We start from the raw sequence: 16,370 nt of genomic DNA on the forward strand, positions 1-16,370 counted from the left end.
GAGGGCTGGGTGTGTTTCGTTCATCCCAGGGTTGGTTTAAATCTTGGCTAATATTTGTGTTAATAGAAAAAAAAATCTTTTGTGGCAGGATTCTCTAAACATTATTGGGATTGGGCCTGCTAAAAAGAATAAAGCCTGCTCTTTACTCCTACACAGATTTCCATAAGAATGACAGCTAATCGGAGTGAAATTGGAGTGAAGGCTATTTCTCTCTCTGTTTAACACACGAGAAATCGTATACCGGGACTGCGAGCGCGCCCATCGCCCATAAAGCCTAGTCCACACTAGGAGACGGTTCGTTTCGAGACGGTCTCAGCGTCTCCCATTTTCTCCAGGAGACACTGAGACCGTCTCAGGATTCCAACATCAACAACAGACAACAAAGTTCGTCTCAAAACAAAAATCGCAGGTCATGTTGCCTAGTGTGGACTAGGCTTAAGGCATTTCTCCACTTGTCAAACGAACAGCTAATTGTTTACAATTTTCGGCACCTGGTGGTAGGGTAAAAATAACAACAACAACAACAATCAATGGACGGATAGTAACGAAACCAAATTGGTGGTGCAATAGTAATGGTTATACATATTTTTTAATTTTTTAAACTACCTTTAATTAAATAATTGTAGACTTGAAATACTTTGAAGGTAATGTTGATGTTATGTAATGTTTATTTGAAAAAAATAATTTCTTTTGAAGAAATAATTGAGCAGTGCTAATCTCCCAAGTTCAAAATGGCGACCAGTAGGTGTTTACATTTTTCAAAACAAAAACAAATAGCTACCCTACCACCATCTGTCTCAGGGAACACCCTATTCTGAACACAACATCTAAGCACAAATATCATGGAATTATCTATGATTTTCCAATTTCTATAAATTACAGAAAGAATTTACAATGCAATTCGGAGTTTCAAAGTGCAGCTAAAATTATTTTTACCTCTAAAAATGTTTTTCTCCAAATAAGCTGAGGTAATGAACCTTTATTTACAAAGTAATAGGCATAATTGAATTGAGTTTTTCCGTCGTTTGAACCAAGAAATAATGCTCGTTTTCTTGAACAACTGGAATCAAAAATATATCAATTGGAATCAAAAATATATCAAACAAGTTGTGTACTATTTATAAAAGAGTAAGTTAATTTTAATAATAATTGATTATCATCAAGATACTTTTTTAACGTTGCCAAACTCGAATATACATAGTTAACGAAATATTTTAGATGAATTTCTGAAATCGAAGGCAAAACTGTAAATAGCTGCATTTAAACTTAACGTTCTAGCAGTGATACATACAATTTTCTAAATTATTCAAAAAAGACCCCTGCAAATGTTCTGATACCGGGTAAACATTCTTTTGATCAGCTATAATCACTCATGAATTGGATAATCACTTCTTCGAGCGAAAGTCAGTTCCTGACTGTAAACGTCATAAATATGCACGTACAAACGTCGTTGTTGCCATCATCATTATGTGCCACACGCATTGTCGATCGTTTCCGGTTGCATGGTGCGTCCAATTGTTCTCCTAGATGCACTAATACGTACTTCTCTTTTCATGTTTGATTAGCAGAAGCAGCAAATATCGATGACAGACACATGACAACTATGATTATGGTGTCGATGATGCTGATGCTGACGATGATGCAAACAGCTTGCCAATCGGTGATTATTGAATCAAATTGGATTGGCATCCGGCATTTCCCAAAATTAGTCGACGTTGAACGGGCGCGGGTTATTGTTGGGTAGAGCATCTCTCTGATTTTAGAGTTCTGCAGGGAACGTAGGTTTCTGCCCCAAAGTACCCTCACCGAGGTGGGAATAAGTTTGTTATAGAAACTGTAATCCGTTCACGTTCGATAGATCTTCGATGCCAAAACTGATGTTTGAAATAGAAAATTGGCCTAATCATTGATTATTGCACAACTTTGTTCTGTATCCCATCTCACACAATTCTAATTAGAATCTCTGGTGATGTCACTTTTCATCGTGATTGTTGAACTCATTATTCATTGACTCCCTTTTTGAGCGATGGGGTACTTTTTGAGGCATAACCGTTCAAAATGTGGGAGTGGTTAAGGGGTTAAATTCGCCCATTAGGATTTTTGCAGTTCATATTATGATATTCAAAAAGTTTACATATCGGAATATCGGTTTTAATTTTTTTAAATTGACTAGATTCATTTAAACGAAATATATTTCAGAAAATGTGTGAATAGTTTTTTTTTCTTCTTTCACCTTACTTTTGTTTTATTTTAGCCTTCTATCACACTCCACGATTTTCATTCATGGAGGTTTGGACCAAGGTTGCCGAAATCACAGATTTTTTTAATTTCACAGAATTTTGAGCAAATTTTTATCAAAGAATCTGTGTCACAAATCACAAAGTTTTAAATAAATCATAGATTTCACAGGTTTTTTAATTTTGTTCGTATGTTCTCAATTATAAATTTGTTTTGTCAACATAAATTTCGGATTGTTTACTTTGAGTTGGGAAACCATGATAAGATTAGTTTGGTTTATTGATTTTTCTCAAAAAAAAAAGTAAAATAGACAAAATTCTTCATGACTTTTTAATGAAACTGATAGAGTTTTGGGGGTCCAAATTATCGGAATCGATTAACAAACGCGTGTTCACTGTTTGATGTAAACTTTATTAATACTCCTTTTCTATGTACAACTATTGGCTATTTATACCGTTTGGTGTGTATGTGTGTGTGAGAGATCGAATGTGTCGTGTTTGCTATTGTACATGCAAGCTGTTGTATGTTATTGCTATTGTTGTTCGCTATTGTCTGCTTTCGCTGTCGACTGCTGTTGTTGTTGTTGGTAGCCGGCTATTGTCTGTCGCCGGTAATTGCTGCTACCTGACATTGCGTGTCGCTGATTGGCTGACGTAATTGTCGCGTCGCTGATTGGCTGGCGCAGGCGTCGTGGGTTCTGGATGTGGAATGTTCTGGATGATTCGATGCGATGACGAAATAAGGGAACGGCGGTTAAGTACGCCACAGAGTTAACATCACAGAAAATCATCACAGAATTTTTGGGTAAAATCACAGAAAATCTGAATTTTTTGTCCACTTTTGACCACTTTTAGTGATTTTTCATTGTTGGAACACTTTTAATGTTTTTTTTAACACTTTAATTTTTTTTTAGAGGTTTTTAGCCACAGGCTGGTTCGCCTCTAACTTTTAATGTTTTGTTTATAAAGTTTTTTTGTCATATTTGCTATTTATATCACTCTTCATGATTTTCTAGCTAAATATTTGTCATTTTTAATATTTTGTATGTTTTTTTAATGAAATTTTCATCATTTTTGAGTACCTAGTTTTAATTTTTTTTAAATTATTTTTTTTTGTTGCATTTTATCAACATTTAAGAACTTTAAAACGTTTTTATGATGGTTGTCAAATTGTCGTGGTCCTGTTATAGCGAAAACTATAAAGTGCAGTCGTTCAAAAAAAATCGTTCGATTCTGGCATGTGTGTCAAAATCGAATGCTGCCAAATCGAATGTTGCCAAAAACGAACAAGGTGTGAAAATGCCACTCCCCGTTTGGTTAAACTTATATACAAAAGTTAATAAAAGTTGAAGTTTATTAACTGGCCCATAATTCATATATAAAATTGATCGCTGAATTCTAAAATGAAATTAAGATTTTGATTTATGCTCGATTCTAAATCCACATATCTCGGTCTTTTCAACATCAAATTTAAATTTCTTCTTTTCTATTAACCCTCATCCGCATTAGATTCATTACCCTAATCACCACTAGGAGTGTCAATTTGACACTCCAAGCTAAAATCGTCATAACTCTTTTTATATCTAACCGATTACAATGAAACTTATAAAGTAAAGATGCAATATTAAAGAACTTTTGAATTCATTTAGGATCCCCGAATATTTTTTTTTTCTTTTTTGAAGCTTTTGAAAAAAGTTACAAGCATTCAATCTTGTAATAGAGTCAATATGACACTCTAATGCGGATGAGGGTTACAGGTGAAAAAATTTGCTATAGATCATCCGAACTTTACTTGTATGTAAAATTTACAGAGTTACAGCTAAATATCCATTTCGGGAAAATTTGAGTTGTGGTTTGATTTAGTTCTCCTGGCTGTAAATGTTAACCGGTTTTCATGGTATTATACTCATTGTGTAGGTAATTTATTCTAATTACTCAACATTTAAAAATAAAGTCGATATGTACTACCAGGTTATCAGAAACTGGTTCAGGAAGTGAAAAGTCCGAAAACCAATTTTATTTTTAGAACACGTATAACGTCTGACAGCTTTTCTGTATTTAAGTGTTTCGTTGATGTTCGAAATTGTTAAGAATCCATCTATCCGACAATATATAGTTTTGACCGCTATCTCAGATCTTCCGGTAGAAAAAAATCTTACTTTAAAAAAAAAGACATCCAATTTTGGCTTTGCTTAGCTGTATTTCATTTCCCAATGAACCGATTTCCAAAACTCAAATTTTGATTTTTTGTCGTTGATTTGATAATTATTTTCAGAGAACATACTTGGTCTTTCAAAATTCCCAGTTCTCCCCAGATGTTTGAAATGTGCGCTTCGGGTCATATTGACTCGAACAGCTTTGGAGGGTTAAAAAAGTTTTATGAGAAGTTTTCTTGTGTTCACAAGAAAGACCGTAAAAGGTAAAATACCTTTTTGATCCATGGCTTACCAGAAGATCACATGCCGAGCTTAAGCAAGATCTGACTACAGGAAAAGCTTGCATTAAGCCTTCATTGTGAATGGAATTTTGAGAAATATTGCTCGTAAAAAGAAAACAAAAATAGTTTTTCATTGATAACTTTATATTTACTGGCCGATTTCTTTCATGATTAATTGAACGCATTACGATTGAATTTAAAAAACCTTCTGGTTGAACCTAAAAAGCGTAAAATATATAATGTTGTATTCATCTTATACTTAGATTAGTACCGTCAACCGGGCATCATGCAACATATTTCAACTTGAATGGCTTCTTAAAACTTAATGTTCATCGTTGAAAACTTAATGTTTAAGGTTGATGAGACATCAAAATGACGTAGGTAATCAGAAAAAAAAAATTTGTTTTACCAGTTATACAACTAAAAATCTACTAGCTGACATAATAAAAATTATTGTTTGAATGGATGAAATTTTGAAACTAACACACGCGTAATGCAAAACAATCATTTTCCGGCATTTCGAAACGGGATTTAAAAGGTGAACCTATGTTTTGCATTTTGATGCATTTTAGCCCAGACTTGTAACTGATTAATAAAAATATTTATTTGAAAAATTTGGTGATTTTTCGAAAAATATTTTTATACAAAGGGGGTTTGTATAGGATAATAAAAGCAATAAGAAGTTTGTAGGTGATATCTTATTTTATTTATTTTTTATTTACATAGTATTCCGTCTCACGACATAACTTGACGAACATAATTCCTAAAATTCACCCGGTCCATGGCAACCGTTCTCCAATTTCTCGGGCACCCCACGTTCGCCAGATCACGCTCCACTTGGTCTAACCACCTCGCTCGTTCCGCCCCTGCTCGTTCCGCCCCTGCTCGTCTTGTTCCTACCGGATTCGAGGCGAACACCTGTTTTGCAGGACAGTCATCCGGCATTCTCGCAATATGTCCTGCCCAGCGTATCCGGCCAGCCTTCACCACCTTCTGGATACTGGGTTCGCCGTAGAGTCGCGCGAGCTCGTGGTTCATCCTTCGCCTCCACACTCCGTTCTCCTGTACGCCGCCAAAGATGGTTCTTAACACTCGTCGCTCGAATACTCCGAGTGTACGCAGGTCCTCCTCGAGCAATATCCATGTCTCGTGCCCGTAGAGAACAACCGGTCTAATGAGCGTCATATACAGGTTACACTTCGTGCGAGGGCTAAGTCTTCTCGACCGCAGTTGCTTGTGGAGTCCATAGTAGGAGGATGGATTTGGAGGATTTGCCGTAATGTGAATATCTGGTCCGTCGTAGACCGTCCCTCCATGAAGCCGGCCTGATGACTTCCCACGAATCTGTTTGCTTGTGGCGTTAGGCGGCGGAGTAGGATTCGGGACAACACTTTGTAGGCGGCATTGAGGACAGTGATCGCTCGGTAGTTCTCACAGTACAATTTGTCACCCTTCTTGTAGATAGGGCATATTACCCCCTCCTTCCACTCCTCCGGTAGCTGTTCTATGTCCTAGATCCGGACTATCAACCGGTGTAGGCAATCGGCCAACTTGTCCGGGCCCATTTTGATGAGTTCAGCTGCGATGTCATCCTTCCCGGCCGACTTGTTTCTATTCAGCTGGCGAATGGCTTCCTTAACTTCACTCATCGTTGGGAGTGGCTCGTCTTCGTCGTTGGCTACGCCGGCGATGTACCTTCCCCCACCGCCTTGATCTCCTGCATGTGCGCCGTTCAGGTGTTCATCGAAGTGCTGCTTCCACCTTTTGATCACCTCACGATTGTCCGTCAGGATGCCTCCGTCCTTATCCCGGCACATTTCGACTTGCGGCAGGAAGCCTTTGCGGGATGCGTTGAGTTTCTGATAGAACTTTCGTGTTTCTTGGGAACGATGCAGCTGCTCCAGCTCCTCGAGCTCCTCTTCCTCCAGGCGGCGCTTTTTCTCCTGGAAAAGTCGGACTCGCTGCCTCTTTCGCTGTCGGTGATTTTCCACATTTCGACGGGTGCCTCTTTGCACTACTGCCGCCCGCGCGGCATTCTCTTCGTCCATCACCCTCCTACACTCCTCGTCGAACCAGTCGTTCCGTCGAGATCGCTCCACATAACCGATGACGTTCTCCGCAGCACTGTTGTAGCTGTTTTGATGGTATCCCAACAGTCCACGAGAGGGGCTTCGTCAAGCTCGCCCTCTGCCGGCAGCGCTGCTTCGACCGATTGCGCGTAGTCTGCTGCGACCTCAGGTTGCTTCAGTCGCGCGATATTTAACCGAGGCGGGCGCCTGTTTCGCGTGTTGTTTACTACGGAGAGTTTTGGGCGCATCTTCACCATCACCAGATAATGGTCCGACTCGATGTTGACGCCCCGACAGGATCTGACGTCGATGATGTCCGAGAAGTGCCGGCTGTCGATCAAAACGTGGTCGATCTGTGATTGAGTTTGGTACGGTGATCTCCAGGTGTACTTGTGTGGGAGGCGGTGCTGAAAAAAGGTACTACGTACGGCCTTTCGTTTGGAGGCGGCGAAATCAATAAGTCTGAGGCCGTTTTCGTTGGTCAGCTGGTGCGCACTGAACCTTCCACCAATTGTCGGTTTGAATTCCTCCTCCTGGCCGACCTGAGCATTGAAATCCCTGATGACGATCTTGATATCATGTTTTGGGCAACGGTCGTATTCACGCTCCAGCTGCGCGTAGAATTCGTCTTTGTCGTCACCGGTACATCCGAGGTGAGGGCTGTGCACGTTGATGTTGCTGATGTTGAAGAACCGGCCCTTGATTCTCAACCGGCACATTCGACACGCGTACGAAGCCCCCTAACTCAGTCTGCATGCGACCAAAGCATCCACCGGGATTGGGTACCCGATCTCCGCTAAGGTTGCTCGCACCCCAGCTAGCACCACGGGGAGGTAGAGAATCGGAGTTGCAGACAAGAGGTGATATGACCACTACCCGAAGGTTAGTAGTCTCGAGTTGCACATTGTCTACCGTTCACTAGCCACTAGCCACTAGCCACTAGCCAGTCATGAAGAATATTTTGTCCTTACTATATAATGAATTTTGCCGTACGATCGCGAGCCGCGTTTTCAAAATTATGTGATCATACACAACTCTCTTTTTAATTTCCTCATCTGAAATTAGTTTAAAATAACGAAATGAATTAGGAAATTACAGTTTTGGAGCAACTCATAAACATTGCATGTTAATTGGTCAATTTGGATTTGGTGGCCCACCAATCCCCACCATTTTTCGAAATCCTTGCTTTTTTTAAACAGTCATATCTTGGGAAAAATAACATATCAAAAATTTTAAAAAATGCCTTATGATACGTTTGAAATGTAGAAAATCATACCTTTTATCCCTTTTATCTTTTACAATAAAGAAGTTATGGAGCAAAGAAAAAAAGCGGCCCATGATTCCCTACTCTCTCATACTATTGAAACAACTAAACTGTTTCTAGTGAAAAATTAATTTAGATTAAGCGTATTTCTTTGGAAAACATGAGTCCCAATTCTCCCCGGTTGCTTGTTATGCCCATATCTCGCCTTAAGATTGATTTTGACTTAATACTGAAATATTATGCTATAGACTTATGGCTGTGAACAAACTTTCTGAATCCTCTTTTTCAAAAGTTTCTAGATTGTGCAATGAAAGCGATCTGAACCTTCTATATATATGAATTTTGTATAATTTTTGACAATGGTTAAAGTCCTCCAAATAAAAGATCAAATCTACTCGAGTAAAAGATTAAATCTCTTTATTTTAAAATTTAATGATTAAATAATCTTTCCGCTCCACGAAAATGAACTCATTCATTGACAGCAGCAGTCGTGTCTTAATTCATAGATCAAAATGATCTAAGCTTTCTGTTCATATTCGAGACGAATCAGAAGGATCGGCTACACTGACTGCTTAAGGGATCGGAATGAGAAGGAGATGGAAGAAATAATTGTAAAACTATTTAGTATAAGATGTACACCAACACACTAATATCAACACCCAATCACAAATTCGACATAATTCAGTCACGATTCACGAATACACTATCACTTCAAATTGTAAACACAAACCCAAGCATTGTTAGAGAGGTCTTTAAAAAATTAGAATAAATTTGGAATCAGTTGAGTACGGTCGTGGTCTAATTTCCCAAATAAATGTTTTATTGTAATTTATCAAACCAAATGTTTTAAGTAAATGTAGTGCTGTAAAATTACGCGTGTTCGTTAATTTTTGTACCCGGAAACCCAACTCTGAAGGATTATCCCTGCAAACCATAATACCCAAGAGCTGTCCAAGACCATTCGTCTAGGGGTTACTTACCTTCGTGCCGAAGCCCATACAGTCCACCGTCGACCACCAGGTAGGACCAGCTATCGTAGACATTGGTCCTTCGAACCGGATGAGCCCGTGAAATCCCACATCCAATCCGCTATTCATCAGAAGGGTACAAAAATCGCCAATCAGCATTATCCAAACCTTAAAAAGCCGCCAAAACGCCATTTCGGAATATTGGTTGCGCCAACAACTCACCAGTGCCAGAAGAAGAAGATCCAGGATCTACTGTTATCGCCATTTAGCGGTTGACTAAAAAGAGCGTTTAACACGGATTACCTCGGGATCCCACAAATTCCTACTGGCTGCAAGTTGTTGCAGCTGGAACAACTCTTCGACGCATAACCGGATTCCCCAACTAGCCCGTTTGGAAGCTGCATCAACTAGAACCTCCGGCCTGGTTCTTACATTTGGAACAAATCCCTTCATCAACGCATCACGGATTATCACACGCATTCAACACTAGCCCGCCCGGAAGCTGCATAAACTAGAACCTCCGGCCTGGTTCTTCCAGGTAAATTAAGAGAATAACACTAGTTTATGTTCAGCTGCTGCTTGGATTATTTTTGTTTACTTCACCACCATTTTTCTCCTTATCCGAAACATAAATAACACCAACATCCCGTGTGCGTCAGCGTATTGGTGATCGTTGGCCGAAATCGCACTAACACCATCTCAACGAGTAAAGCATTTTCTTCACCTACACCTGTTAGTACACCGAGTACCGCAAAGAGATTACCAAAACCGCCATATTGCAGAAAGCGGAGAATCTGATAATTTTCAAGATTAGGTAGCCCGTTATATCCATCCGAAAATTTACCTCGACTCGACACTTAGCCCGTTCAAAACTATCATCGACATTTTTGGCAGTTAGACACTCTTTTCGAAGGTAAACTATAAAGTCCTTATCGACCGACGTTTAACACGACCAGCCATTGCTGGATTACCACGAGAACTAATGAATGATTCCACCTAATCGACACACACATTGGTAAACTTGAACTTGAACTTGGTAACGATCATCATTTGGATTTCACTGATGATGATGAGATGAGTTTACGAGGGGTAAACTGATGTACTTTTGTCTGATGTACTTTTCGACTGATGTACAACTTTGGATTGAATTTCATCGATTGAGCCTATCTGTAGAGATGCGCTGAATTATTTTCTTAAAAGTAAGTTTAAGCTCTACAGTATATGTTTCACGCCGAAGCTTGTTTAGAATCGAAATTACAATATAATTTTTCCTCTTGAACTGCATCCGAATTGCCGAGCTTGGACACATTCAAGATAAATTAAATCGTTGCTGTCTTCTAAAACTTCGGACATCATCTGTAGAGAAGCGCCTGAACATTTTTTCAAAAGTAAGTTATAGCTCTACAGTATATGTCACAAGCCGAAGCCAATTTTAGAAAGATACTACATCCATTATTCTCCACTCAAAACGCACTCTTCTTGCTGAGATTGGATTATTGAACATCGACCATTTTTCCTGAAGACGGCCAACTTCATATCTGTAGAGAAGCGCCAGACTTTCTTTCAAAAGTAAGTTTAAGCTCTACAGTATATGTCCCACGCCGAAGCTTGGATCTTGTAAAATACTAACACCAATTTTCATCTGTCAACTCCGTGAGTCAATACTTGGAAAATGCCTGCTTCATCTACCGCTGCCGCAAAGGTTCCACCGCTTAAAAATCTACACACCAAACTGAAATCGCATATCGAGATTTTTAAGAGCATATCAGCATTTGCGGATATCTTGGAAGGAGTGACATCAGTGCAACAGATTACTGTGAGAGTGGAAAAGTTAGATGAATTGTGGGATAAAGTGAATGAAACCCTAGTGGATATCGAAAACCATGATGACTACAATCCAGAGACGAGCTCGGTCAGCCAGGAACGATTGAGTTTCGCTAACACCTACTACAACTTGAAGGGAAAGTTCATGGATAAGATCAAGGAGCTGGAAGATACCGCAGTGCCGCATCAATCAACGAGATTTATGGATTCGTCGCTTCTGCCAACCGTTGAACACGTGAAACTACCCCAAATAAAGCTTCAAACATTCAGCGGGGATGTCGATGAGTGGTTAAGCTTCCGAGACCTATTTCTGTCGTTGATACACACCAAGGCTGATTTACCAAACGTAGAAAAATTCCACTACCTCAAAGGATGCCTCGCAGGAGAAGCAAAAGCGCTCGTCGATCCGTTGTCCATAACTGCAGCTAATTACCAGGTGGCCTGGGACACTCTCATGAAAAGATATAATGACAGCAAGATTTTGAAACGAAGGCAGGTTCGGGCGTTATTCAATCTACCATATGTTCCGAAGGAATCACCAGCGCTCCTGCAATCGTTGTTGGAAGGTTTCGAACGCAGTGTCCAAACGCTTGATCAACTAGTTAATACGGAGGACTACAAGGATCTACTTTTATTGGAAATCTTGGGTTCAAGATTAGATCCGAGTACGCGCCGAGCATGGGAAGAGTTTTCTGCCAGTAAAGAGAAAGATAAAGTCAAGGATCTAACCGAATTTCTACAGACACGTGTGAAGGTATTGAGCTGTTTGTCCTCGAATGAGACTGAAACCAAAAGAGACCAGTGGCAGTTTAACAGGAGGCAGCCGGCAAACCGTGCAGGAAATAGTGCGTCTAACTTTACAATGAATGGATGTATTGCGTGTTCCGAAACCCATCTGCTTCATCAATGCTCTGCTTTCAAGGAGTTACCGGTTACAGAGAGAGATCAATTGATTCGGAATCATAATATGTGTAGAAACTGCTTCAGACGAGGTCATATTGCGTTGAAATGTAATTCTCCATACGTTTGCCGCAACTGCAAAGGGAAACATCACACACTATTATGCTTTCAATCTGAAGGAAGAGTCGCCAATCCAGGTTTCACTGAAATGCCAACGGCGTTAGAAAACTCACAGCCCATCGAGCCTTCGTCAGCAGCGGGAACTTCTTCATCATATACAGCCCGACGATCCAATACTTCAATGTTGCTTGCCACAGCTGTTGTTCTTGTTGATGATTGCACTGGATTTAGCTATCCAGTAAGAGCGTTGTTAGATTCTGGCTCTGAGTGTAATTTTATGACGGAAGCAGTTTGTCAGCGACTCAAATTAAAACGTGAATCAACAAACATCTCGGTGGTTGGAATAGGACAAGCTAGTAGCCACGTTAAACACCAGGTTTCAGTATCAATAAAGTCCCGATTCAATAATTTTTGCGAGGAAATGGAGTTTCTCGTGCTACCCAAGGTTACTGCTGATCTGCCCACAGTTACTATCGATGCCTCCAATTGGAAACTACCACCAGGAATTATTTTAGCAGACCCGTCTTATTGTACCCCCACGGTAGTCGATCTAGTACTAGGAATTCAACATTTCTTCGACTTCTTCCAGACTGGGAAGAAGATTCCCCTTGGTAGTGGATTGCCAACTTTAACCGAGTCAGTATTTGGATGGGTTGTGACCGGATTGGTCAATAATTTGGGTGACTCACTGCATACAACATGTAACAGCGCTGCCTCACTGAATTTGGATGATTGCCTTACCCGATTTTGGATTAGTGAAGAACTAGAACCTCCTAATACTTACTCCCCAAATGAATCGCGATGCGAAGAGCAGTTTGTACGAACGGTGCGCAGAGGAGCCGATGGAAGATACACTGTTACCCTACCCAAGGACGACAACAAATTTCCCAACATTGGTGATTCGAGGGATATTGCTTACCGACGATTGCAAGGTCTTGAGCGAAGATTAGCAAAGCAACCGGAGATTTGTAGCCAGTACATGCAGTTTTTAAGTGACTACCTGGAACTTGGACACATGAGAAAAGCAGAAGTCAGCTTAGACAGAGGCAGATTACGATGTTTCCTTCCACATCAACCAGTTTTAAAGGAGACTAGTACAACGACTAAGCTCAGAGTTGTATTTGATGCCTCGTGTGCAACATCAAATGGAAATTCTTTAAATGATATATTGCTGGCTGGGCCGGTAATCCAGGATGATCTCCGATCAATTATCATTCGTAGTCGAACCAAACAGTACATGATTGTAGCAGATATCGAAAAAATGTTTCGACAAATCAAAATTAGTGAGGAAGACAAGCCCTTGCAGTCTATCCTTTGGCGTAATGAAAGAACCGAAGAAGTGGAGACCTACGAATTAACAACGGTAACCTATGGAACTAAACCTGCACCATTTTTAGCTACCAGGGTTCTGAAACAATTGGGTATAGATGAGAAGATGCGGTATCCCAAGGCATCTGAGGTCATTGTTAAGGATGTATATATGGACGATGTACTAACCGGAACCGATGATGAAGCAGAAGCAATTCGAATTCAATAAAGATTATGCAGGATCTTCCAGAAGAACTATTAGCGATACCCAAAAACGGAAAAATTGAGCTTAATCCTGATCCGTCCGTCCGAACGCTTGGACTTTTGTGGCAATTAAAAACCGATACCCTTAGTTTCCAGTTCACCATCCAACCAATTGACCCAAATACACAACAAACGAAACGAAAGGTACTGTCTTCCATTGCGACGCTATTTGATCCATTGGGTCTGATTGGAGCGGTCATAACAACAGCAAAAATAATGATGCAACAGCTCTGGTGTGTTGAAGATAAAAATGGCAACAAATTGGAATGGGATGTTCAAATACCAAGAATGTTGGCGGAAAAGTGGAGACTTTTTCATGATCAAATTCCGCTACTCAACAAACTGCAAATTCCAAGGTGTACGGTGACCTCAAATGCGATAAGTAAGGAACTACATTTATTTTCCGATGCATCAGAAAAGGCTTTCGGAGCATGTGCGTATTTTCGTAGTATTGACGCCAATGGAAATATATCATCAAGGCTTTTAACATCAAAATCAAGAATCGCACCACTTAAAACACAGTCGATACCAAGATTGGAGCTTTGTGGAGCGTTGAAGGCCGCGGAGCTAGCCGAAAGTATTGTGAAGGCGCTTGAGGTACAAATTGATATATACTTCTGGACGGATTCAACCTGTGTACTCCAATGGTTAAAACACATCCCGTCGACATGGACTACATACGTTGCAAATCGAATATCCAAGATACAAAGACTGACTGAGAAGCATCCGTGGAGGCACGTTCCAGGTGAACAGAACCCTGCGGACATAATATCTCGTGGCGTTTATCCCGAACAGATCCAAGAAAATAGCCTATGGTGGCATGGTCCCCAATGGTTGCGGCAACAAGAGAACTTTTGGCCTAACCAGAACCAGGATTTGGGCCCTGAAGAAGCAGAGAAGGAGATTAGAAGAACGTCAGCATACGTCGCTGTTGAAGATGAGGAGAAATTTGGACAAAATTATTGTGCTAAATTTTCCACCTTTACCAAGCTCATTCGTTCGACTGCATATTGGATTCGGCTGATGAATCATCTTAGCAAACCAGCAGTTAAAGCAAGGGGATTTCTTTCAACAAAAGAACTGAAAATAGCAGAAAATGCGATAATACGTTGTATCCAGAGAGAATCATTTCCAAAAGAAACCAAGGCGTTGATGAAGAAGGTCCCAATTGCTAATAATTCCGATCTACGTTGGTTCAACCCGAAAATTAGTAGTGAGGGCATTATTCGCTTAGGTGGGAGATTAAGTAATGCAGACGAGTCAGAAGATGTAAAACACCCTATTGCGCTACCGACTAAACACCCTTTTACTCGACTGCTGCTAGAGCATTATCACAAGGAGCTTCTACATGCGGCACCACAACTTTTGCTCGCCTCGGTTCGTCTAAGGTATTGGCCGATTGGAGGACGAAGTCTAGTACGCCAGGTAGTACATAACTGTTTACGCTGTTTCCGACAAAGGCCAAAATCAGTTGAGCAGTTCATGGGAGAGCTGCCAGCAGCTCGTGTAACTCCATCACCACCATTTTCGAAATCCGTAGTCGACTATTTTGGACCTATATTCGTCCGCCCAGGGCCTCGTCGACCAGCAATTAAGGCATATGGTGCCCTTTTTATTTGTCTATGTACCAAGGCAGTTCATTTAGAATTGGTCACCGATTTGTCGACGGAGAAATTTATACAGGCACTTGAGCGTTTCATTGGTAGAAGATCAATTCCCGCAGATCTGTACTCCGATAATGGTACCAACTTCGTCGGTGCACGAAACCAACTACAACAACTCATGCAGAATTTGGGAAGCAGTGAATTTCATCGAGAGATTAACAGTAGATGCAGCGAAAAGGGAATCCAGTGGCACTTTAATCCACCAGCAGCTCCACATTTTGGAGGATTGTGGGAGGCCGCTGTAAGATCGGCTAAACAGCACCTATTGAAAGTTTTGGGAGAAAATGCAGCATCTTATGAGGATCTTAACACACTCTTTATAAAGGTCGAAGCGTGTCTTAATTCAAGACCATTGATACCACTTTCGGAGGATCCCAATGATTTGACACCCTTGACTCCCGGACACTTTTTAGTAGGAAGATCAATGGTTCAACTCCCCGAGCAAAATTGGACGGAACTTCCCACGAATAGATTAACTCACTTCCAGCTTAACCAACAAAGATTTCAACATTTTTGGATGCGTTGGCGAAGAGAATACTTGTCTCAGCTTCAAGGCAGAATTAAGCGGTGGAAACTGGCAGTTCCGATTAAGGTCGGGCAACTTGTAGTCGTACGAGATGAGAACTTACCGCCGCTGCGTTGGAAGATGGCACGTATTATAGCGGTACATCCTGGAGAAGATGGCGTAGTACGCGTAGTTAGCCTTAAAACGGAACATGGAACGATAAAACGAGCAGTTGAGAAAATTTGTCTGCTGCCGCCTAGATTGCAGCCCCTTGAAAATGAACCTGAGAAATAAGCGGTATTTGAACAATTCCAATGTGTGTTCGAGAGGGTTTTCTTATCTTTTCAGAAATCCGAGGAATTTCAGGGGGGCGAGAATGTTCATATTCGAGACGAATCAGAAGGATCGGCTACACTGACTGCTTAAGGGATCGGAATGAGAAGGAGATGGAAGAAATAATTGTAAAACTATTTAGTATAAGATGTACACCAACACACTAATATCAACACCCAATCACAAATTCGACATAATTCAGTCACGATTCACGAATACACTATCACTTCAAATTGTAAACACAAACCCAAGCATTGTTAGAGAGGTCTTTAAAAAATTAGAATAAATTTGGAATCAGTTGAGTACGGTCGTGGTCTAATTTCCCAAATAAATGTTTTATTGTAATTTATCAAACCAAATGTTTTAAGTAAATGTAGTGCTGTAAAATTACGCGTGTTCGTTAATTTTTGTACCCGGAAACCCAACTCTGAAGGATTATCCCTGCAAACCATAATACCCAAGAGCTGTCCAAGACCA

The 16,370-nt window shown here is 40.6% G+C and overlaps 2 protein-coding genes across 2 annotated transcripts; both read left to right on the forward strand.

Moving 5' to 3' along the window:
* The first annotated feature begins 10,647 nt into the window (after positions 1 to 10,647).
* Positions 10,648 to 13,356, forward strand: LOC129743295 (uncharacterized). Its single transcript, XM_055735280.1, has one exon. The coding sequence runs from the start codon at positions 10,648 to 10,650 to the stop codon at positions 13,354 to 13,356; it is 2,709 nt and encodes a 902-aa protein (XP_055591255.1).
* A 5-nt stretch (positions 13,357 to 13,361) lies between these two features.
* On the forward strand, positions 13,362 to 15,854 carry LOC129743296 (uncharacterized). The gene has a single exon (XM_055735281.1). It carries the CDS (start codon positions 13,362 to 13,364, stop codon positions 15,852 to 15,854), a length of 2,493 nt encoding a protein of 830 aa, XP_055591256.1.
* The last annotated feature ends 516 nt before the right edge of the window (positions 15,855 to 16,370 follow it).

The sequence above is a fragment of the Uranotaenia lowii genome, chromosome 2, assembly GCF_029784155.1.
Source record: "Uranotaenia lowii strain MFRU-FL chromosome 2, ASM2978415v1, whole genome shotgun sequence".
NCBI classification, from domain to species: Eukaryota; Metazoa; Arthropoda; class Insecta; order Diptera; family Culicidae; genus Uranotaenia; species Uranotaenia lowii.